We start from the raw sequence: 25,505 nt of genomic DNA on the forward strand, positions 1-25,505 counted from the left end.
TTCTGTGCGGCATTGATGCGGACAGTTGCGGAGGAATTCCGCCATGTGTGGTCATGCCCTTATACTGCTCCTATATACAAGAATATAACTACTATAATACTGCCTCCTATATACAAGAATATAACTACTATAATACTGCCTCCTATATACAAGAATATAACTACTATACTACTGCCCCTATATACAATAATATAACTACTATAATACTGCCCCTATATACAAGAATATAACTACTATAATACTGCCCCATATACAAGAATATAACTACTATAAGACTGCTCCCATATACAAGAATATAACTTCTATAATACTGCCCCTATATACAAGAATATAACTACTATAATACTGCCCCTGTATACAAGAATATAACTACTATAATACTGCCCCTATATACAAGAATATAACTACTATAATACTGCCCCTATATACAAGAATATAACGACTATAATACTGCCCCTATATACAAGAATATAACTACTATAATACTGCCCCTATATACAAGAATATAACTACTATAATACTGCCCCTATATACAAGAATATAACTACTATAATACTGCTCCCTATATACAAGAATATAACTACTATAATACTGCTCCCTATATACAAGAATATAACTACTATAATACTGCTCCCTATATACAAGAATATAACTACTATAATACCGCCCCCTATATACAAGAATATAACTACTATAATACTGCTCCTATATACAAGAATATGTGACTTAATTGGCTCTTCAATCACTATTTTCTAGCTGTGTGTGTAGATAGTAGCTATGATTTTATATGTGAGTTTGAAAATACATTCACTTCGATGATGAATATATATAGCCCGGCCTTGTTACCGTTACAATGTATGATTCCTTGTTTTCCCGATCAAAGGGCTTGAGAGCACATAAAAATCCTGACTCTGGATCCAGCTCAAATATTCCTTCATCGTTTCCAGCCAGCTCTGCATTATAACGGCCATCTGCTTCCAGCTCTACCTAAAAGGGAATTTACTGTAAGGTTAATTGAGAGAATATATTTGGCACAGAACAGACAAGATCTCAACCAGCAAGTGAGAACACAACATGTTCCGGAGTGTGCGGCATTAACACATGTTAAGACATTTCACAATGGTTTCAAATAGATTTAATGGAGGGCAATCCTGTGCCCAACTCAGAGTAACAGATCAGATGTTGTTATTAATAAACATTTGGGAAGTTTACAATGTAAAACTAATTTGAGACTGTTTGGATGAGATTTCTGGCCTTCCAGTACATTGGCAGTGCTTTGTCAATTGCAGCACTCGGTAGTGTCAGTAGGCAGCTGACAAGCAAAGATTTGGATCAGCCTAAGGCCTTACTCACGCGCCTGCATTTGACTCGTTTTTGCCGTGTTTTACGCGCTAAAAAACGAGTCAAAAACATATGCTTTAAGCTTCCTATTGATCTCAATGGGAAAACGCATTTTAGTGCATACACACGTTGACATGTTTTTTACGCTTGTGTGTTTAAAATAATGCGTTGTGTAAAAAAGATGCATCAGGTCAATTCTTGGCTTGTAACACGTGCCGAAAACGCACCTAATTCCCATAGTCAATGGGAGTCAGAATTATGTGCCCAAAAAACGCACCAAAAAATGCGTAAAAAAAACGCGTCAAACGCCTGTACTTTAGAAAGCGTTTTTGACGCATTTACACGTCGTTTTTTTTAGCACTTTATGAACAAGGCCTAAGGCCAAATTCAGACGACCGTAGTATATGTCCGTATGACGGCCGTTAAAACATCGACCGTCACACGGACGCTTGTATTTCAGTTGGGCCGTTCACACGGCTGTTGTTTCAATGAAGCCTGTGATGTCAGTGAAAAAATAGGATATGTCCTATTTTGTTCAGTTTTCACGGATCACTCAATAGACTCACGTCTATGGGCTTCCGTAAAAACGGGACCCGCACAGGGGCAACTCGGCCGTGAAAAACAGCCGTTTTTCAGGTCAGAGTTTTCCCACGTTTGTCCGGATTCGGCCTAATCTTTATATGAAGACCAGACTTTGGGGGCACATATTGTTACACTAAGATTAACTATGAAAGTTCAGGTAAATGATAATTGATTATGCAAGTGCAGTAATTGCTCTGCGTTGATGTATAATCCGTAGTATTGTGGCCACGATGATTTTGACTATTGCTGATTGCTTGTTAATGTAGGGACAATATAGTTATGTCTAAACACGCCATAAATCAGGTGGCTGTTGTGCAGCTATCTGGCACTGTAGTCAGCATTAACCCCTAAATGCCTTAAGGCTTATTTAGACGAAAGTATAATACGTCCGTGCAACACGCGTGATTTTCACGCGCCTCGCACGGACCTATGTTAGTCTATGGGGCCGTGCAGACTGTTCGTGAGTTTCACGCAGTGTGTGTCCGCTGTGTAAAACTCACGACATGTCCGATATTTGTGCGTTGTTCGCGCATCACGCACCCATTGAAGTTAATGGGTGCTTGAAAATCATGCGCAGCACACGGAAGCAATTCCGTGTGACGCGCGTTATTCGCGCAACAGCAGTGAAAAGTATGAATGAAAACAAAAGCACCATGTGCTACAAACATACAAACAGAGTGTCATAATGATGGCGGCTGCGCGAAAATCACGCAGCCACGTATCATATGCTGCTGACACACGGAGCTGTTAAGTACCTTTTGCGTGCGCAAAAAGCACACGCTCGTGTAAATCCGACCTTATAACTGTGAGGTGGCGTCCAGATTACTGAACCATTAGTCAATTATGACAATATTGGATTTTTTGCCATTGAGAAATTGCAGGTGTACATAAGTCGCATGAGATCGCAATTTACTATCTATGCATACATGCGATTATTGTGTCCATGTAAATGCAGTGGAGTCTCAGCCTATGGATATACAGTAAATGTTTCTGAAGGTTCGCAGCAATGGAGATAGCACAGGGTATATATACATGAGCCGTCTTGATCGTTTGTGCTGCAATTTATATGATGGTGGCAGTACCACAGCGTTTTTTGTAAAAATTGCTGTTTTGCTTCACTTACAAAAATCATGACAAATACACAATAAAAACAACCGATGAAGTAACGATCATGGGAGCAGGGGGGGGGGGGGTTTCTAAACTCGTGACTATTCTTTCTACTGATGATCCCACCACAATCCGCCTCCCTCCAGCCTGAGATGCTGATAGCAGACATTAGATTACATTTGACTACATAGTAGTAGAAATGTAAGACTTTAGGTGTAGTGGCCCATTAAGTTACTGACACACGTGCTTTGTCGCTTTCACAAATACTTTGCTCCTGGAGGGTCCAGAAAATGGAAAATTACAGCTTTGCTCATAAAGACTGTCTATGCCATTCTCCCAGGCACATGGCGCGCAGCCTTGACTCCAAGGTGAAACTCCCGAGCTGCTACTGCCCGCAATTTAATCACCATAATAAGATCAGCAGCATCTTTGTAAATGTTTCCGTCTCGCACGTGTCTCTGCTTTTTGCTGTAACTATTTTTTTTCATTGAATAGATCTGACAAAGGTCGAGTTGTTCTGGTGGCACGTGTCCTGCGCTGCGTCACTGCCTTTCTCCAATGCTAATTGCCTGCTACAAAGAACTTGTGATATTCCCAGGTCTGACCTCTCACACAGGAGCGCTGCAGCTGGTGTCTGCTGACACGTGGACCTGTTCTACAGTAACAAATGAAGAAAAAAATTGTAACGTATAAATCAGTCTAATTCTAGTTTTACCAATTGGCAATCTGCCGCCATTGGAATATATTTGACTTCCGAGTGCAGCACAGACTGGGACTTGATATACGAGTGCCATTCACATTTAGGCTAAAGCTGCATGGTGATATCTATCGCCGGCAGGATTGATGCTACCACATGGGCATGATGTGATGTTGCAGTATGGCAGCTTGCTTGTGGTCCTCTTTTGTGCCGCCTGAAGTCCAGGGTCCCGTTATTTTGCAGCTCAGCTGTGTACAGTTGGAGATGACACAATTCTTCCTGTAGTAAACTGATCAATTAATACTTAGGCCTCATGCACACGACCTTAAAAATCGTCAGTAATTGCGGACTCATTCATTTCTATTGACCACGGACACCTTCCTGTATATTTGCGGGAAGGTGTCCGAGCCGTAGAAATGTTCTGAAAATTATGGAACATGTCCGTTCTTTTGCTTTTTACGGGCCGTGCTCCCATACTTTGTATGGGAGCATGAGCCGTAAATGCAAGTGTCTGTCTGTGGCCGCCAGCGGCCGACCGTGCCCGTATTCGCAGCCCGTGATTACGGGCACTGTCGTGTGCATGGGGCCTTAGGGTAACAAAATTTATATTATGGCCCCTTCAGCTGATAAAATCGGTCAATGTGGTCCCCTTAATAAAAAACATAGGTGCCCCAGAACTAACCAATGTCGGCGTTCTCTACATGACTGAATCATGTACATTAGAGGGATGATCTGTTTTGGACAACCCCTTCATATGTTACAGATCCCCTAACCATGAGCTAGTCGCAGGATGCACCGCTGCCAGTTCCGCCGGCATTCAGCTTTAATTGTTGAGCGAAGCTGCCAACAAGGTTGGTACCCAATTATTACACAGCACCCATTGAAATCAATGGACTGAGTTGGGTCCTTTACAATGAGTCTCCACTCTCACTTATAGAGGGAGTCATAAAGAGGGAAAATGGATAGGGATTGTCTGAGGCCGTGTAAATTCACCTAGTGGACCTAACACTTCCCTAATATAAAGTTATGAGAATCGCTTCATTGGTTGAGTGATCGAAATACAGTTCAGTGCAAACAATGTCAATTCTAATTTCACGGCATCGTGCCCCCTATAGACCATATAGAGAGTACAGGTTAGGCCCCATTCACATCGTGTTGTGCTATCCACCGAGCGTACACGTTTTTTTAAAGTGTGGTCCATTTAAAACATATACAAATGTGTACAATTCCCTGTTTACGTCTGTTGATAAATATTAATGTACAGTAGTAACGTTGTTTCCTGTGATTATCAGGTCAGACGATTTTCTTACCTTTGTTAAGTACCAGGGGAACGTTCCTCTGTAATTTTCAGGGACTTGAATTGTTTTCACGTAGGTGGATGAGAAGTTTACCTGCATTGTATAAAATAACCAGACAAAACATCATGTGTCACCTGAACACAAGCAATACTGGAGGAGAGATGCAGTCAAATTCCTTTAATCTGGCATTTGATAGTCCAGAAAGTGCTAAACTAGTAACAATGTGTAGAAAACGTCATGTTTAGCCTTTTATTGGGGGCGGTCTTCCTCAGTAGTTTTCTTTATTAGGTACAATTTATAAACGTTTCTTTTACCATCCAGCAATCCAGAATCTTCATTAATCTGTCATTAATCTGGTCTAATTATTTCTGGATTTTCAGGGATATCAATGAATAGGAGAACGTCACACGTCTGTTATTCTGTCAGAGGATTGCAACTCCCAGCATGTCCGGACCCCCGCTGTAGACCAAATCTACTTCTTACATCAATGTAACTAAGCCCCTCCCCTAACCACCAGGACTACGCCTTGATCCTCCCACATTTCATGTAAGGCCCACCCCTTCTATATTCTTAAAAATCTTAATTCTGTATATTTCAGTATGTAAAGCCTCCACCATTTTTTTTTAGATGTTGTGACTTCTCTCACCAACACCAAATACCACTGGAGGCATGAAAGGTGGTAAAATATTCTATATATTATTCCCTTAATCATGTAGAAAAAAGGGGCTTTAATCTTGAATATCCCAAGTACGTATGTACCATAGAGGCAGACCATGCAGCTGCTATGGGGAGAGGGGACCCAGGTCTGGTTACAAAACGCTGCACCATAGTGGGGGGCCAATATTAATCTGCTCTGTGGCATCCTCTCTTCTACGTGATGCCTCTGGAGTATCTCTTTAAATTTATCTAAAAATGGCTGACATAATGAAGGCAAAAAGACAAAAAAAATATTTAAAAAAGTAAATTTTTAGGATTATAGTTCTACTTCTCTAAGTAACAACATTATATTATATAAGACATTATACGTTACCGGAATTGTCGCAGACAGGATGATTATAAGACATAAGCGGTTCATCGTATCAGCCGCTCTGTAAGAGAAATACCCTGTAATATCACATCTAGCGCTCATTGTGGGTAGAGAAGACAGAGTGTCGCTATAGGGCTCAAGATAAATGGAGAAAGAAAGGAGGATAAAATTATCCAGCGCTGCCCAAATGTTGTGGAATTGAAGAATTCAATCCAAGGCAAGAAGTTTAAATGAGATATATGATTAATGGATAAGAATGCTGCGCGTTACGAGATCGGACCGATCTCTTCATCAGGCTAGAGAAACATACATGTTGCTGGAGGACCCAGCCGGGTTTAAATAGCTTAAAAAGACAGTCAAAAACAACGTTGCTGGGGTCAAAGGTCAAAGGTGAGATAAAAATAAAAACTTTAATAATGCAATTGAACAAATACCCCCAAATTGATGATAACCATAGAGACTGTAGACATGAACTTTATTACTGTTCTGCAGTGTATGTGGCTCAGTGTAGGAGAAACATGCGAGGGCTTTTGCTGATGTGCTTGTGGAACTAAAAAAAAAAAAAAAATTCCGCCAGTATTACGGTCATTGACATTTCTAACCATGTGATCAAAGATTAAAACTTCAAGGGCTGGGATACTGTATATCATACTAACAGTTAAGGAATGTTCCAGAATATGTGTCTGCCGTTTACAGCGGGGATCGGAGGATGTGCGTCTCAGGTCGCTATGGAGATCGAGCACTAACGCTCGGAAGCCAGGAGACGGGGTTGGCGTCTCTGGTTGCTAAGGAGACGGGTTACCGCCTCTAACACAGTTTCAGGTGTCAAATGATGGTTTCAGTGACCTCATTGAGGTCCATAGGTTTGAGGGTGTCTAGTTTGTACATCCAGAAGATCTCCCTTTTTATAAATTCTCGAAGCTGTTACTGAGGGAGGGGTCGATGTGTTCAATTGGAGTGATCAAAAAACAATTAAAATCTCCCTTATGTTGGGTAGTGCAATGACGAGATATGCTGCGCTGCATAAATTGTTTCATACAGTTTGACCTATGTTTGTTGAGGCGACAGTGGTCGGGGTTGTATTATTCTACCTACAGACTGTTTTTTACGGGGGCAGCTGATTAGGTAAATAACATTCGATGACTTACAGTTGAGGCGATGTTTGATGGGGAAGGAGGTTCCTGTGGAATTTGATTTTAAACTGGTAAGTTGGTGGGTAATGGAGTTGCAACAAAGACTTCTTCATAGGGCCCTCGATAACATAAAACACGCTTCACGCTAGTGGAGTTTCTTAGGGTAAGAACACAAGCGGCCGAAACCATGACCCCAGGTGGTTGCGAATGGCCCACCATTAACGGTGAATTTGTGCACCTATTTGCCATCGAATGGGGACGTAATTTCGGCCCGTGTGTTCTTACCCTCAAATGTATGGCAAAAAATGACTGGCTATATAGTATCTATATACATTGTTAGGCTCCATGCACACGTCCGTAGTTTTATCCGTAATTGAGGGTAATTTGCGGACCCATTCATTTCTATAGGCCACAGATGCCTTTCTGTATATTTACGTATGTGAGTCCGGAGCGTAGAAATGATCCGTAAAATATAGAACATGTCTTTTTCCTGTCCGCAATTGCGTGCACTCACCCATAGAAGTCTATGGGCGCATGCAATCTTGTGGACCGCTATGGATGTGCAACCGTAGCCGTCCGTAATTGAGGAGGCGTTGCAATACGACAGCAGGGGGTTCCCAAGAAAACATCGCTTGGGCAATCATGTGACCTTTTCAAGGAGTTGGGACATGTTAGTGACATCATTTGTAGCCTCCCTTTTTATTTGTGGATTCAGTAAACACGAATGCACCACGTATGAACTACGAACCGCATTTGCGGACAGTGCCAGATATGCGGATGTCTACGGATCCATATTTGCAGACAGCAAAAAAACACTGCGTCGTGTGCATGGGGCCTAATATATGTCCAGTCCGTGCACCATCGTATCACCCTTTTGTTTTACTGATTTTAAATTTTACGACTATTAGGGCTCAGTTGTGATTTCTGACTTTGCAACTCCTAAGCCACTAGTTCTGGGTGAGATCCAAGGGCAAAATATAATTTCATTGATGTACGGGGGGACGTGATCCGCAACAATGAATTCACACCCAAATCGGTTTGGAGCCGTCCACATGGATGAGAGGCCCATAAAATGCCCAAAAAATAAAAACAGACCATAACGCTGCCGCCTGCCGGCTCGTGTTCTTCCAGCAATGGCTGCCGGGTGTTTGTTCTCTGATGTTTCTCGACTGACGCGCCAACGTCCATCCGTTCCATGAAGCAGAAAACGTGACTCATTGGAGAAGACGACCCTTTACCAATCATCGGGGGTCCAATTCCGATACTGCCGTGCAAATGAAAGCCTTTTTTTTCCGCTGCACCTTTTGTTACATAGGAGCAGTGACCATCCGTCTGCTTCGGAGCCCCATACGCAGTCGGGTTCGCTGTTGTATTAGACGCACGTCTGGTCGCCCCCTGGTTGATTTTCACGGTGAGCTGCTCCACTGTAGCGTGTCGTTCGTCCCTCGCGCACCTTCATAGCCGATGTTCACCTCTCACATCAATGGCGCGTGGTGCTCCGCAATTTCCATGTCGGTTATTCACAATGGCGCCATTTGTCCACTCACGATACACTGTCACCACAGCAGCACCCGAACAGTTCACAAACTGCGCTGTGTGAGAAATACCGCCACCCAGGCCCGAAAGCCAATAATCAGCCCTTATTGTAACTCTGATAAATCGCCCCTTTTACCCCCGGCAACAGTGAGTGATATGTGATCAGACTATCGCACCCCTTATATACCCACCAAGCCAGCGCACCCCACATCACTTCCTACATGGGCCACGCGCTGCCGACGTCCACAGTAGGAGGTGGTCATAATAATGGGACTCGACTGTGTATAGGGACATGGATAAAAGACGTTGAACATTTGGAGTGGCATGAAACCTTATATTTAGTAAAAAGTGTGGAGAAGTATAAGAACGTGGCAGGGTGAGCTGCCATGTCTAATGTGTATTATTTATATCTTCTCCGGCTCGTAAAGTGGATTCCTGATGGATTGTAATGCGTCGCTGGCATCCAGAGGTTCGGTAAGAAGGATTTTTTTCTTTCTATAGACTGGACAGGGAAGGTCTGATACGCCCTCATGATGAGTGAACTCAACATTGGGTTTGGAGCTGTGCAGCTTTCTCTTCGCTAAATGCATTTGATATATTTCAGGTTTGGACTGGATTGTGCCAGGTCCCGTGTCCTCTGGTGGAATAAGACAAGGTGCTTCCTTATTACAGGGCTCACTATAGTCCTCTGGAGCGTACGCAAAGAACTCTGCTATGTCATTCTCATTATAAAAGTCCCAATGAGCATATTTATATCAAAGGGTCTGAAGATTTCATTCCTCAGCAGATCTCTGCTGGCTGGCTGTGAATGGAAATATTCTTATTTACATCCAGATGCCGAAAAACAATATCTAGTCTTACACAGCTGCGCTTAACCCAACAGGGCAGTACAAATAACACCGAAACATTGCAACAAACCCCCCAGTAGTGTGAACAGGACCAGGTCAAGTTTCCAGCCTCTGGATATAAACAGGAGTCCTTTAATTTACTGACAGCAAGCAGAATAGAAATTGATACACAAAGTATATTAGAAAGTTGCAGAACTTTTCATTATACAATGATTAAGCTTTATTTTGAGAGATTGGAGAATTCCTGTAATAAGTAATGCATCTTCTATTATATATTACATATACTACATGGGTATATTATATACATTGTAGACAGCACATGCTCAGATCGTTCATGTTCATGTCCATGTAGACAGGACGGGGCACTTATAGAGGGGTTCAATGGCGGTTTATATCAGGAGAAATAATCAAGGCTGACTAAGGAAATCCAACTCCGCCATTGTCTTTTCCCCCTAGATCAATTGGTTGTCATCTATATGTTAAGTAACCACTGCCTAACAGAAAGACATGCAGTGTATATCCGACCGGTATCAATTGATAACCCAAAAGGAATTTCCTGCCCTTCACCCCACCCCAACAGTAGGTTACTTTCCCTTTAAATGAGTCCTGCTCTATTCAGTGACCATGAACTACAGGCATTAATCACATAAAACTGTTCTGCACAATATAACTAATGCGACAAATCCCATCCACATGAAACCGAAAGTTTCCAGCAGAAAACGCTTTTATTAAAGAAAACTCACTTTACAATAACGAGTAGAAAAGTTCCTTACCTGACCTGACGCGTGAAGGACAAAAATCCAAATTAATGGCTTGATATAATAAACCCGCTTGCAGGTTAATAATTGACTCTATAATTAGAAACGCACCAATCACTGGTAAGATGTAGTGTGAACACCCGCAGCCTGGAGCTGCCATTCACTGAGCCGGATATTGTATATATACTCTAATCTGATAGGATGGTTTCCATATCTTCAGATAGTTCTACAATAATTAGGGTATATAGAGATAATATAGAGGGGTTACCTGATCAGCATCCCCTCTATCAGCTATCAACAAAAAATACATCTGCGTTCCGGGTTCCGTTGTTTTGCTCAGTCATAGGATCAGAACGAGAATATCGGAAGCTCGGTATCTATTGTATAACAGAAATCAATGGCGCCAAATGGAACCCATTGACTTTAATGGGATCTGCCGGCTCTCCGTCATGGTTTCCGCCATTTTGCATGCTGCGCTGTTTTGTCCGGCAAAAACAATGGAATCTGTGACGGAAGCCCCTAACGGTCTCCAACGCACATGTTAAAAGACATTCTGGCGCTCCCAGCATTTCCACGGATTATTTGGATGTTCAACCCTCCCCCGTCTTTAGCAATGAAGTGGAGGCGCCACCGGCCACGGTTTGTCCAAAGTGGAACCACCAACCAGCAGAAGTGGCACAAATTACGCTAAACTTATTAAAATGGTGCACGTAGCATGATCAATTTGGCGCATCGGGCGTATCAGACACATTTCTCTTCCTTAGACCAAATCATGGTTGGCGTGCACATTCATCAATAATTGCAGCAAAAAATTGTGCACGTCTTTTATAAATTGGGGCATTTTGCTTCTGCCGTTCAATGCTTTTTAAAAAATTTTTTTTACAAAAATACATCATTTGGCACACGCCATGTTCTCCACCTTTTGCTGTAATTTGCTGTAGGATTCTGCCACATTTCTCTTATTAATCCTCCTCAATGTGTTCCAGATATTTTCACTTCTCTTCATGGGGATCTCCTAGACTGGGCAGAGGAGCTGGAACCAAATACCTTGCTGCAAAGCATTGTGGTCTTCATTTTCAGCACCATGAACAGCGCATTTTTGGAGGATTTTTATAAAAACTGGCCTCCAGAGCTGTATGTTTACTTGTACGCTGGCGGCCCCCGTGTATAGGAACTCTAGTCTATTCTGGGGCCACAGGCTGTTCTCAAGGCTCCAAGCAGTATTCTTTATATATAACAAGGCGACATATGTCTCCTATGTCTATACTGCTATCTGTTTGCAGTATTTCATCTCAGAAAGGGTTAACGTTCCTGCGGCCGAATCCACTGGACATTAAAACAGAATTAGAGGAATGCAGAATCCGATTTCCAGTTAATCAGTTTAAGTCTGGAAATAATTAATTGAAGATGTGCTGTGATAGCAACATAAGAATTGTAAGACACACATAAAAGCGTTGTAGCAAAACTGCGGCGGACCATCACCTCCAATATTCACTGATAAACCAGGAGTATCTGGTCACAACCTCTAATTTACGCATCTTGTATTTTGGGAACATGAACCTAAGCAGCAATGAGCGGCCATCATCATGTAGCGGAGATCTCTGCTGGCCACCTGTGGCATGGGTGCAGTGACCGTGCCCTGGCGCTAGAGCAGGAACTACTCACGTCACCACACCTGGCATGGGGATTTAAAGGGGGCACTCTGGTCTGGTCTACCCTTATTTTTTTTTCTTCTAGGTCCCCCTAAACTTGCTGATCGCAGGGTATCGCTGCAATTGGTGGAAGAAACTCACGCTGAACAAATTTTTTACTGCAGCAACACAGCATTGATTTTAATGGGTGCACAGCTAGACTCTTTACTCTTGCTAGTACGGGGGGAGGGAGGTCCTGATCAAGATACCCCTAAGTATCTACTCAAAATAAGTCAAAAGTAGAATGAAAATCAATTTCTTCCATCTGCCTGATGTGGACGCGGGGGTCAGTGTAAGGGTATGTTCACACGCTTAGCAAAAAACGTCTGAAAATACGGAGCTGTTTTCAAGCGAAAACAGCTCCTGATTTTCAGACGTTTTTCACAGCATATTTTACGGCCGTTTTTGGAGCTGTTTTTCAATGGAGTCAATGAAAAACGGCTCCAATAACGTCCTAAGAAATGACCTGCACTTCTTTTTACGCGGCGTCATTTTACGCGCCGTATTTTGACAACTACGCGTAAAATTACGCCTTGTGGGAACAGAACACCGTAAATCCCATTGCAAGCAATGGCCAGATGTTTGTAGGCGTAATGGTGCAGTTTTTTTCAGGCGTAATTCGAGGCGTAAACAGCCAGAATTACGTCTGAAACCACTGCGTGTGAACATACCCTGATCTTTGTTATCCTGCACCACTACCCAACCTCTCAGTCCATGCTTAGGGCTCATTCAGACCAGCGTAATACTCGTCCGTGTGCTGTCCGCTGAAATAACTGACCGCACATGGACACATTCATTTCACTGGGGCTATTCAGACATGCAGGAGTTTTCACGCAGCGTGTGTCTGTTGCGTGAAACTCACTGCATGTCCTATATGGGTGCGTTTTTGCGCACCTAGTCGCCCATTGAAGTCCATGGGTGCGTGAAAACCACGTACAGCACACGAACGACATCCGTGTGCTGCCCATTTCTTTGTCACTTATGCGTGAAACATGCAGATAAAAGTAAAAGAAAAAAAGTGCTTGCATGGACGTGAAATACGCATGTCACACACAAAGCACGCTGATGGCACGCGGACATGAACTGCTGGAATTAGGGCATGACCACACGTGGCGGATTTCCTCCGCAACTGTCCGCATCAATGCCGCACAGAATCTGCGTTGCAGATTCTGCTGCGGATCTGCACAAAATGTGCAGAAAATTGATGCGGACTGGCCGCTGCGGACTGCAGGAAAAGTGCTTCCCTTCTCCCTATTCAGTGCAGGATAGAGAGAAGGGACAGCACTTTCCCTAGTGAAAGTCAAAGAAATTCATACTTACCGGCCGTTGTCTTGGTGACGCGTCCCTCTTTCGGCATCCAGCCCGACCTCCCTGGATGACGCGCCAGTCCATGTGACCGCTGCAGCCTGTGCTTGGCCTGTGATTGGCTGCAGCCGTCACTTAGACTGAAACGTCATCCTGGGAGGCCGGACTGGAGACAGACGCAGGGAGTTCTCGGTAAGTATGAATTTATCTATTTGTTTACAGATACATGTATATTGAGATCGGTAGTCACTGTCCCGGGTGCAGAAACAGTTACTGCCGATCGCTTAACTCTTTCAGCACCCTGGACAGTGACTATTTACAGACGTCTCCTAGCAACGCTCCCGTCATTACGGGAGCCCCATTGACTTCCTCAGTCTAGCTGTAGACCTAGAAATACATAGGTCCAGCCAGAATGAAGAAATGTCATGGTAGTAAAACGAATGCGCTCCGCAGCACACATAAGATCTGCGGACTTCATTGCGGAATTTTGACTCTCCATTGAAGTCAATGGAGAAATTCCGCCATGAGTCCGCCACTGCTCCGCAACAGACAGAGCATGCTGCGGACACCAAATTCCGCTCCGCAGCCTATGCTCCGCAGCGGAATTTTACGCCTAGTCTAAACGAACACTGCTAAATTAAAGTGTAAGTCAATGGACAAACGGCACCGCTGCGGATTAACGCTGCGGAGTGTCCGCAGCGGAATTTCAGTGAAATTCCGCCACGTGTGAACCCGCCCTTACGCTGCGCTCGTGTAAATGAAGCCTAAACCTGCAGATCTGCTCAATGGAAATCCGGCAACACCAAAAGAATTCTGCAGAGATTAGAATTACTAAAGCCTGGGATTAGGGCTGCATCTGGAAAATCCCTTTAATTCTGCTCTAATACCAGGACAAGGATCCGGCTCCGGTTTTTTTAAACCTCCGTTGAATCAGACTTTATTTAAGCAGGAAGACGTCTTATGGAGGATGGGGATTCCCCTTTACAGCTTATAAATAGAGCGGAACGTAAGCGCCAATTGCTTTCCATATGGTTCATCTGGCTGCACCGCCTGATCTTTGTACCTCGCGCCAGCAGATTATTAACCCTACAGCTTCTGCACAACACTGAGGAGATTTATAATAATGGCCAAGATTCATCCACCCTGCAGTGATTTACAACGTTCCCCATCCAATCCACTGCCAGAAAGCGCAAGGCTCCGGTTTACATCAGTATATATAAAATAGACAATTATAAAGGATTGTGCTTGTTTATATCATTTTGGGAAGATTCAGCTCCAGATGTACAGCGATAAAAGCAATATAAACCACAATCAGCCTATTGCTGCCTCTCAGGGTCTACGTTATTACAGGAAGGCGACAAAACGTTCATTAAAAACATGGATCTTCCTATTAAAAGTTCATTAAAGGTCCTCCCCGCTTTTGTGGAGATTGACGCTCACAATTTATAAAAAGTGCACGTAGTCATCAGAAGTGCAGTTGTGTTAGCCTTCAGTGCAGCTTTATGCAGATCCCACAATACGCTGACAGTTCACCTGACAGTTGTGCTGACAGATGCTTTGCAGTAGTCAAGAAAGGGGGGAGGAAACCTCCAGCTCACCAGTTCACCGCCCGACACCTTGGCCTCGCTCGGATCTCCGCAACGGTCCACGGCAAAGAATAGAGGTAAAGAAAGTTGATCCAGCGCTGCAGGTATATTGTTAAAAGGGAACGTGGTCCCACTTTTATTGTATCAAAAAGTTTAAAATTCAATGTCAGGTGCATATAGGCATCAAGGCAGAAGTTGGCAGGTATAGGAGCGCCTACGCGTTTCAAGCACGGCAAGTGCTCTTAGTCATGGCATCCATTCACTCTTTTACCGCTTTGCAGTAGTCACAGCTTTTTAAAAGGGGTTGTATGAGATCTGTGATTTTGTTTTATTCCCCCCCCCCCACCCCCCCAAGTAACAGCACCACACTTGTCCATAAGTCTGGTGTTCAGTTGAATGTAGTTGATCTGCAATACCAAATACAGCCCATAGCAAAGAGTGGCACTGTTTCTGGAAAAAAAAATCAAATACAATCCATGAGCATCAGTCTCCTCAAGGGTGAAGCCGTTGTTTGAGACGTGTTGATGTGGCAGGTTGGCTCATACATTTTCTGTTACTTATTTTTATGTTGGAAGCAGGTTTTGCATTTAAAGCAGATATGGGCTCAAAACGGCTCATGGGCGAGCTGTACTGAGAACCTCTGCTTGGAAATAGTAATAGTAATAGTTTTCATATAGTCACAGAGTCTCCCAGGCTTTAAAGGATAGTCCCTCTTTTAAGGTTTTGTGCTGATTTCAATGCAATATCTGATCTGATACTAGCTAGACAGATTGTAATAAGAAAACGATAGTGTTTAATGCTGCATCATAAGGGATACCTCCACATGACGCTTTATGACTGGAGATCTAGCACAACAAGGTGGGATATAAAGTGAACACGTGCTGACATTGCTTCCCTCCATAGACCAAAGTTTTAATATTGCTCTACAGCCACAAAAGACATATCACGACCAGGATAGTTGGTTCTGCCACTTATTTGCAGTGAACCATTTTTGGCCTGCAGATTATCCATTGCGTGGCTGGAGACCTTTCCTTATTTTTAAAGGGACAGTTATAACCTTGAAAAGTGATAAAGCATCTGCATGGAATCTTATCCCCCTAGTGGCGGCAACAGGAAGCTGAGATTTTTGTGCAGGGCAACAGTGCTCTGTACCAATGAAAATAGCACCGCAGTCTCACCAAACATACAAAAATGCTCCAAATCTTATACGCTAAACAGTAGGAGGTTTTTGTTTTTTTAAGCATCCATGCCTACTTGTGTTTTCTATGCCACAGACACCTGCTATTAGTTGCATCCACATACATTAGCTATAAAGCAAAATGAATTCATTAAGTTAGTTTAAACCATTTTTTATCCTAATTTTATAGTTTATATATAGAATTTATCTACTTAAAACATTTAGTCCTCATGTGCATACAATAAATTGCATATTTTGTACTGATCCTGAGTTACATCCCATATTATACTCCAGAGCTGCACTCACTATTCTGCTGATCGAGGCACTGTGCACATACATTACATTACTTATCCTGTATTATACTCCAGAGCTGCACTCACTATTCTGCTGGTGGAATCACTGTGTACATACATTACATTACTTATCCTGTACTGATCCTGACTTATATCTTGTATTATACTACAGAGCTGCACTCACTATTCTGCTGGTGGAGTCACTGTGTACATACATTACATTACTTATCCTGTACTGATCCTGAGTTACATCCTGTATTATACTCCAGAGCTGCACTCACTATTCTGCTGGTGGAGTCACTGTGTACATACATTACATTACTGATCCTGAGTTATATCCTGTATTCTACTCCAGAGCTGCACTCACTATTCTGCTGGTGGAGTCACTGTGCACATACATTACATTACTTATCCTGTACTGATCCTGAATTACATCCTGTATTATACTCCAGAGCTGCACTCACTATTCTGCTGGTGTAGTCAATGTGTACATACATTACATTACTTATCCTGTACTGATCCAGAGTTACATCCTGTATTATACTCCAGAGCTGCACTCACTATTCTTCTGGTGGAGTCACTGTGTACATACATTACATTACTTATCCTGTACCGATCCTGCGTTACATCCTGTATTATACTCCAGAGCTGCACTCACTATTCTGCTGGTGGAGTCACTGTGCACATACATTACATTACTTATCCTGTACTGATCCTGAATTACATCCTGTATTATATTCCAGAGCTGCACTCACTATTCTGCTGGTGGAGTCACTGTGTACATACATTACATTACTTATCCTGTACTGATCCTGAGTTATATTCTGTATTCTACTGCAGAGCTGCACTCACTATTCTGTTGGTGGAGTCACTGTGTACATACAGTAAATTGCATATTTTGTACTGATCCTGAGTTATATCCTGTATTATACTCCAGAGCTGTACTCACTATTCTGCTGGTGGAGTCACTGTGTATATACATTACTTATCCTGTACTGGTCCTGAGTTATATCCTGTATTATACACCAGAGCTGCACTCACTATTCTGCCGGTGGAGTCACTGTGTACATACATTACATTACTTATCCTGTACTGGTCCTGAGTTATATCCTGTATTATACTCCAGAGCTGCACTCACTATTCTGCTGGTGGAGTCACTGTGTACATACATTACATTACTTATCCTGTACTGATCCTGAGTTACATTCTGTATTCTACTGCAGAGCTGCACTCACTATTCTGTTGGTGGAGTCACTGTGTACATACAGTAAATTGCATATTTTGTACTGATCCTGAGTTATATCCTGTATTATACTCCAGAGCTGTACTCACTATTCTGCTGGTGGAGTCACTGTGTATATACATTACTTATCCTGTACTGGTCCTGAGTTATATCCTGTATTATACTCCAGAGCTGCACTCACTATTCTGCCGGTGGAGTCACTGTGTACATACATTACATTACTTATCCTGTACTGGTCCTGAGTTATATCCTGTATTATACTCCAGAGCTGCACTCCCTATTGTCCAGGCTTCAGCGCTGAAGTTTCCTATTATTCCCTGCTTGTTCAGAATCTGCACAGAACTTTATGTGGTGATTTGCTATCTGAGTTGTCGTCTTTCACTCTACCATCACTGTACAATCATCTGATGTTGGAAAAATTAAGTAGTTATGGTGTCTGACAAATTTTTTTTACATTTTGCTAAGGTGTTTATAAAAATGACAACTTTGGGACGACTTTCCGGTGCATTGGTGGTCTGTAATCTGCGAGTCTTCAGCTTTGGTGGAACTACAACTCCCAGTATATGTCAGGGTATGCTAGGAGATGTAATTTGACCTCAGCTGGGAGTCACAGGTTATTGAGCGCCCTTATACATGTTCACGATGCGATATTCAGACATTTCTTTCATGTGCATCTCTTTTTTGTAGCAGTTTGAAGGCAGGAAATCCAAGTTTTATAACAGTAAATAGTTTATTATAAAATATTTAATGTAAACAAATAATAAATTCAAATTGATAACAATTCATTGAAGTGCAATACAGTTCAAAAAATGTTGTAGCCTACACGTCATCACTACAGAGGTCTCCGTGCCAAGAACCTGCAAGGTAAAAATAGGAGCGAGGTGTACGAGCCTGCGTACAAAAATTTCAAGTTTTAACACAAAAGTAGATAATGATTTTTCTCTCCAACCGGTTCCGATAGGACACCGAGCGCATCAGGAGGAGGCACAAAGTCCCTGACAGTCGATTAGTCCTTGCACAAAACTTTCCAATGTCCAAATGCCACATTCCAGTCCAGCTTATTAAGGCATGAATTAGAAATGAAAATCTGAGTTCTAGATTGATATTCATCTATTACTTTATACATCTCCATTTCAAAGAAAGTCAAGTATTTCCTCCAGGTGTCCAGCAGCCTCTCCGCAGCTCTTCAGAGGACAGATAAGTCGTGGCAGGATTTGGATTTTTGCTTGAACGCCATCTTCTTGTTATTTTTGGCTACAATCTTGCCTAGGAATCTCTTGGCTTTTTTCCCTATGCTCTCCCGCCTCTTGCTGCTGGCCATTCTCCTCGCATTGTCCTCTTTACTGTCTTTGCGGAGCCTGATCTGACGCACAATTCCCTCGAAAAGGTCCTTGACGTTGTGGTGAAGGGAGGCCGAGGTCTCAATGAACTTACAGTCAAACACCACAGCGCAGGCTCGACCCTCTGTAAGAGAATAGGAGATAAATGTTGCGTTATTGACCAAACCAAGTCTAAGAGTATATGCACACACAGCAGATTTGATGCAGAAATTTCTGCGACTGTCCCACTCGTCTGAATTGGCCCTGAAAAATGGTAGGAATTCTCCAATCATCTGCTTACCTTCTACAGAGACCTCCCGTGACCGCACCAAATCGCTCTTATTTCCCACTAGAATAATGGGGATGTCCTCGGACTGCCGAGCTCTGCGCAGCTGGATTCTGAGTTCAGACGCTTTCTCGAAGCTCGCTTTGTCTGTCACGGAGTACACGATGACATAAGCGTCTCCCATTTTCATGCACTGATTGTGGAGCCAGTGGTTGTCATCCTAGAAGCATCAATGTTAAGCGTTAATTACTAAATGTGCAGCGACTATCGCACATGTCACTTGGGTGTAATATTTATGCAAATTAGGAAAATGGCTACGTGCAGTGAAAGCAGATTACCTCTAATTAACATCTTATTTAAAAGTATATTATTTTAGACACCATGCACACAACTATGCCCGTAATGATTGTCCATGAGAACGGCGCCGGCCAGCTGCTAAAATCCATCTGCATTTGCGGGCCGTGTTCCCATATAAAGTATGGGAGCACGGTCCATAAAAAGCAAAACACAGGACATGTTGTATCTTTTGCGGAGCCTTTTTACAGCAGGGACACCTTCCCGTTTATATATGGGAAGGTGTCCGTCGGCTATAGAAATGAATGGGTCCGTAATTACGACCAAAATCTACGGTCATGTGCATGGGGCCTTACATAGTATAATTGATGTCCCTATAGGCAATTGCACCCCCTGGTGGACATAATTAAGTACAATGATAGGAACATGCGGCATTATTGTAGTTATATTACTGGAGTTTTAGCACTGGACACGGAAGATAATATCGGAATTCACTAATTATAAGACACAACACCAGAAATCTATCTATACTTATATAATTTATAGGAAAACATATATTATTTATAGATATAGTCTCTATAAAAATAGTTAACGGTGTCCAGTCTATAACATGATGGAGTTCCAGCATGTAATATACTCCAGAGCTGCACTCCCTATTCTGCTGGTGGAGTCACTGTGTACATACATTACATTACTTATCCTGTACTGATCCAGAGTTACATCCTGTATTACACTGCAGAGCTGCACTCACTATTCTGCTGGTGAAGTGACGGTGTACATACATTACATTACTTACCCTGTACTGATCCGGAGTTACACCCTGTATTATACTCCAGAGCTGCACTCACTATTCTGCTGGTGGAGTCACTGTGTACATACATTACATTACTTATCCTGTGCTGATCCTGAGTTACATCCTGTATTATACTCCAGAGCTGCACTCACTATTCTGCTGGTGGAGTCACTGTGTACATACATTACATTACTTATCCTGTACTGATCCTGAGTTACATCCTGTATTATACTCCAGAGCTGCACTCACTATTCTGCTGGTGGAGTCACTGTGTACATACATTACAATACTTATCATGTACTGATCCTGAGTTACATCCTGTATTATACTCCAGAGCTGCACTCACTATTCTGCTAGTTGTTATTGAAAACAGCCAGCAAGCTTGTGGATAGACACCTCTCTAACAGCTTAGCTGAACATTTATAATGACAGGGGCAGTTTTTGTTTTTTTCCCGGCAGAGGACTGCACAGTATCTGGTGTAGAGGACACTGAACAAGCAGGGAATACTGGGAGATTTCAGCTCTGAAGCCCCCACAGAATAGTGAGTGGTGCTCTGAAGTATAATACAGGTTATAACTGAGGACCAGTGCAGGATAATAATAGTAATAACTAAACTGAAACACTATTTTTACAGGGTATACAGAAAAGGGTTTATAACGTACCTGCTCCCAAATATCAAAGACTAAAAGACTGGCTTCTTCCCCGTCAACCATAATCGATCTGTCATATGTATTTCCTAGAAAAAAAATAGATGTAATTAGTGAAACGTCTACAGTGTAAATCTTCATTATGAGGTGGTCATTGATGGAGTGCAACAGAGGGTTAAACTGTCATAGCTCAACTTTCCAATCAATTGCAGCTAAATATAACTGGAATCAGGAAGGATTGTGCCGTCCACTCCAGACAGGGCGACTAATTGCTCTAAATGAATGTTCTACAAGCCGGGGAGCGCTCTAGTCTGACAGCTATGACAGTCATTCAGCTGAGAGCTACAGCCACAATGTTCTGGGACCACTCAGCGATACCGAGCGTTGTGATACATTATATATCCTGACTGTATCGTGAATCTAACACCAAAGTATATTAATGGAGCCCTGCACCGAAAAAAGCACGAACCCTACAGAAAAGACTGATAATTCTATAACTAAAAGGACAATGTGTCGTCAAGCCCCCCAAGCATCCCGGATTCAGCAGGGCACTGTGTCGTAGACTGCGCCTGTCATTATTATAGGGCAATGGGGCTGTCAGCAAAGATTGACATTGGGCGAAATGCTCCACATATTTGTGCCCCTTTCTTTTTGCCGCCTCCAATGGTTGAGAAATACAATGTAAATTTAGAACTATATGGGTTTAGAAACGGTGGGTGAAACATTTTCACACTGCACACTTCATTTCCTATCGTCTAGTGGAGATAATATCCTGGGTTCCCAAATCACGGAGAAAAGCCTGGGACAATTCACTTCCTTGGATGGAAACTTTAGCGTCTACATTTTGAGGTTTAGGGACATTTTTTGGATCTCTTACCTGCTTCCTCTACATCCTGGAGATCCTCAACTCCACCGAAAATCCGGGCCAGGCTGGACTTGCCGACCCCGTGTTCCCCAAGCAGAATGACCTTAAAGAGCTGATCTTCAGAGTCGCTCCCGGAGGAGATGACAGAGTCCGAGGAGTCGGAGGCCCAGCTTTCTCGGTGCTCGTCAGCCGGGTTATAGGAGGGGCAGCGCACCAGTTTGGCCAGCTCGCTGCCTTTAGAACTTCCATGTAACTCCTTGTCATCTACCGGCATGCTCCTCCGGTGAAGCTGCTGGTGCACAGCGAATGGCATGCTCCCTCGCCTCTTCTCCAGGCTCTTGATCCGGTCGCTGCGGTTCAGGGTCATGTCTTAAAGGGAAGGAATAAGAATCCAGTTATACATTTTTAGGCGTTGACACGACGTGACCCACAGCCACATTATTCCATATTAACCCTTTGCTGCATAAAGCTTTCCTGTAAATACTTGTGAGGTGTCTCACATCTGTCATTCAGCTAAACTGCTCATCTCCAGCAGGATCGAGGATTAAGCGCAGCCTTGTGAATGAATGATCTGGTGCTGCCATTAAATTATGACCCTGTAAAATATTAACCATCTGGGGGAAGGGGATTATCTATGACTGTATTCTGATTTTCGTGCGTGTCTGTGAGCAGCATGCACTGAACCATGGCGCGCTTCTGCAGGATGCCCGAGATGTGATTTAGTTTTAGCCCATATCGGTATCTGGATTTATAGAGTTTGCATTTATGCCAAGTAAAAATAATTTATATTTGCAATAAATGACACTTACTTTCTGCACTGAATTCAAGGATGAGAGGAGACCAAAGTGTTAAGTCCTTGTGGTAATCCTAGAGGTTGGAGTGAGCTGCGCCTGTGTCTCTGGAGTTCCTGCTCTGTGTTGATCATGCTGGCATCTCTGCTCTTATGTATGCCTGAGGGGCTAGCACCCTCCGTGACGTCACTGCCAGCCCAGCATATGAGAGCCCTGTACCCTCCCTGCTTCCATATTAGTCCCGAGTGTGACGTCACAGGCTCCATGCTTAGTCAGTCTCCTGCATTTACAATGCTACGCTCCTGCTTTGTGGCACAAGAGGATTGGTATTCCGAAACGCTGAACATCTGCCATCCTTCATGAGCTGGCATGCTAATTCTGCCATGTGCCGCTGTATTTAAAGGCAATAATATTAATGTGATCCATGCATGAGGGGCACAATTTGCACAGTTTTCTGCATTAACTCCCAGTGGTCAGATTAACCCTTTGTCATTCAAGAAGTGTTAAAGGGCAAATTAAACAGCAGTTTATAATAATACAGTCGTGTTATACGAGGAGCGGCTGATATCAGTCATATATGATGTAATGTCTCTGGAGGATATAATAGTACTGGAGTGATATAAGAGGAGAGGCTGATATCAGTCACACATATGACGTAATGTCTCTGGAGGATATAATAGTACTGGAGTGTTATAAGAGGAGAGGCTGATATCAGTCATATATGATGTAAATGTCTCTGGAGGATATAATAGTACTGGAGTGTTATAAGAGGAGCGGCTGATATCCGTCACACATATGATGTAATGTCTCTGGAGGATATAATAGTGCTGGAGTGTTATAAGAGGAGCGGCTGATATCAGTCACACATATGATGTAATGTCTCTGGAGGATATAATAGTGCTGGAGTGTTATAGGAGGAGCAGCTGATATCAGTCACACATATGATGTAATGTCTCTAGAGGATATAATAGTGCTGGAGCGTTATAAGAGGATCGGCTGATATCCGTCACATATGATGTAATGTCTCTAGAGGATATAATAGTACTGGAGTGATATGAGAGGAGCGGCTGATATCGGTCACATATGATGTAATGTCTCTGGAGGATATAATAGTGCTGGAGTGTTATAAGAGGAGAGGCTGATATCAGTCACATATGATGTAATGTCTATGGAGGATATAATAGTGCTGGAGTGATATAAGAGGAGCGGCTGATATCAGTCACACATATGATGTAATGTCTCTGGAGGATATAATAGTACTGGAGTGTTATAAGAGGAGAGGCTGATATCAGTCACATATGATGTAATGTCTCTGGAGGATATAATAGTGCTGGAGTGATATAAGAGGAGCGGCTCATATCAGTCACACATATGATGTAATGTCTCTGGAGGATATAATAGTACTGGAGTGATATAAGAGGAGAGGCTGATATCAGTCATATATGATGTAAATGTCTCTGGAAGATATAATAGTGCTGGAGTGATATAAGAGGAGCGCTGATATCAGTCACACATATGATGTAATGTCTCTGGAGGATATAATAGTACTGGAGTGATATAAGAGGAGCGGCTGATATCAGTCACATATGATGTAATGTCTCTGGAGGATATAATAGTGCTGGAGTGTTGTACGAGGAGCGGCTGATATCAGTCACATATGATGTAATGTCTGGAGTATATAATAGTACTGGAGTGATATAAGAGGAGCGGCTGATATCAGTCACACATATGATGTAATGTCTCTGGAGGATATAATAGTGCTGGAGTGTTATAAGAGGAGAGGCTGATATCAGTCATATATGATGTAAATGTCTCTGGAGGATATAATAGTGCTGGAGTGTTATAAGAGGAGCGGCTGATATCCGTCACACATATGATGTAATGTCTCTGGAGGATATAATAGTGCTGGAGTGTTATAAGAGGAGCGGCTGATATCAGTCACATATGATGTAATGTCTCTGGAGGATATAATAGTGCTGGAGTGATATAAGAGGAGCGGCTGATATCAGTCACACATATGATGTAATGTCTCTGGAGGATATAATAGTGCTGGAGTGATATAAGAGGAGAGGCTGATATCAGTCATATATGATGTAAATGTCTCTGGAGGATAGAATAGTGCTGGAGTGTTATAAGAGGAGAGGCTGATATCAGTCATATATGATGTAAATGTCTCTGGAGGATATAATAGTGCTGGAGTGTTATAAGAGGAGAGGCTGATATCAGTCATATATGATGTAAATGTCTCTGGAGGATATAATAGTGCTGGAGTGATATAAGAGGAGCGGCTGATATCAGTCACATATATGATGTAATGTCTCTGGAGGATATAATAGTACTGGAGTGTTATAAGAGGAGCGGCTGATATCAGTCACATATGATGTAATGTCTCTGGAGGATATAATAGTGCTGGAGTGTTATAAGAGGAGAGGCTGATATCAGTCATATATGATGTAAATGTCTCTGGAGGATATAATAGTGCTGGAGTGATATAAGAGGAGCGGCTGATATCAGTCACATATGATGTAATGTCTCTGGAGGATATAATAGTACTGGAGTGTTATAAGAGGAGCGGCTGATATCAGTCACATATGATGTAATGTCTCTGGAGGATATAATAGTGCTGGAGTGACATAAGAGGAGCGGCTGATATCAGTCACACATATGATGTAATGTCTCTGGGGGATATAATAGTGCTGGAGTGATATAAGAGGAGCGGCTGATATCAGTCACACATATGATGTAATGTCTCTGGCGGATATAATAGTGCTGGAGTGTTATAAGAGGAGCGGCTGATATCAGTCACATATATGATGTAATGTCTCAGGAGGATATAATAGTGCTGGAGCGTTATAATAGGAGCGGCTGATATCAGTCACATATGATG

General features: G+C 42.7%; 3 protein-coding genes across 11 annotated transcripts in view; 1 reads left to right on the forward strand and 2 right to left on the reverse strand.

Moving 5' to 3' along the window:
• The window catches only part of CDH16 (cadherin 16), an 80,280-nt gene extending 74,130 nt beyond the window's left edge, over positions 1–6,150 (reverse strand). The window contains exons 1-3 of one of the 2 annotated variants that reach the window (XM_075838339.1): positions 6,056–6,150; positions 5,038–5,118; positions 847–987 (exon numbers count right to left, since the gene is read on the reverse strand). In XM_075838339.1, coding sequence (XP_075694454.1) covers positions 847–987; positions 5,038–5,118; positions 6,056–6,100 — 267 coding nt within the window. In that variant the 5' untranslated portion in view covers positions 6,101–6,150. The remainder of the gene's footprint in view (positions 1–846; positions 988–5,037; positions 5,119–6,055) is intronic. The other variant, XM_075838338.1, reaches the window with a different exon arrangement.
• LOC142661093 (uncharacterized) overlaps positions 1–25,505 on the forward strand; it is a 201,451-nt gene that overhangs the window by 117,314 nt on the left and 58,632 nt on the right. Inside the window, exon 1 of one of the 8 annotated variants that reach the window (XM_075838347.1) lies at positions 22,924–23,021. The exons of the other annotated variants lie outside the window; for them this stretch is intronic. The gene's annotated coding sequence lies outside the window, so the exon portion shown is untranslated. Of the gene's footprint in view, positions 1–22,923; positions 23,022–25,505 lie in introns of those variants that run through there. 8 annotated transcript variants of the gene reach the window in all.
• On the reverse strand, positions 18,386–22,781 carry RRAD (RRAD, Ras related glycolysis inhibitor and calcium channel regulator). Its single transcript, XM_075837092.1, has 5 exons — positions 22,637–22,781; positions 21,840–22,196; positions 20,978–21,051; positions 19,243–19,447; positions 18,386–19,086 (listed from the first exon to the last, which is right to left on the reverse strand). The coding sequence occupies exons 2-5, from the start codon at positions 22,192–22,194 to the stop codon at positions 18,809–18,811; spliced, it is 912 nt and encodes a 303-aa protein (XP_075693207.1). The 5' UTR covers positions 22,195–22,196; positions 22,637–22,781; the 3' UTR covers positions 18,386–18,808.

This window comes from Rhinoderma darwinii, chromosome 9 (assembly GCF_050947455.1).
Source record: "Rhinoderma darwinii isolate aRhiDar2 chromosome 9, aRhiDar2.hap1, whole genome shotgun sequence".
Lineage (NCBI taxonomy): Eukaryota > Metazoa > Chordata > Amphibia > Anura > Rhinodermatidae > Rhinoderma > Rhinoderma darwinii.

Coding starts and splice junctions, on each gene's coding strand:
- RRAD (XM_075837092.1), bottom strand. CDS start 22,194: ATGACCCTGAACCGCAGCGACCGGATCAAGAGCCTGGAGAAGAGGCGA. Junction 21,052..21,839: donor CCAGGATGTAGAGGAAGCAG/GTAAGAGATCCA, acceptor TTTTTTTTCTAG/GAAATACATATGACAGATCG. Junction 19,087..19,242: donor ACGGGAGGTCTCTGTAGAAG/GTAAGCAGATGA, acceptor ATTCTCTTACAG/AGGGTCGAGCCTGCGCTGTG.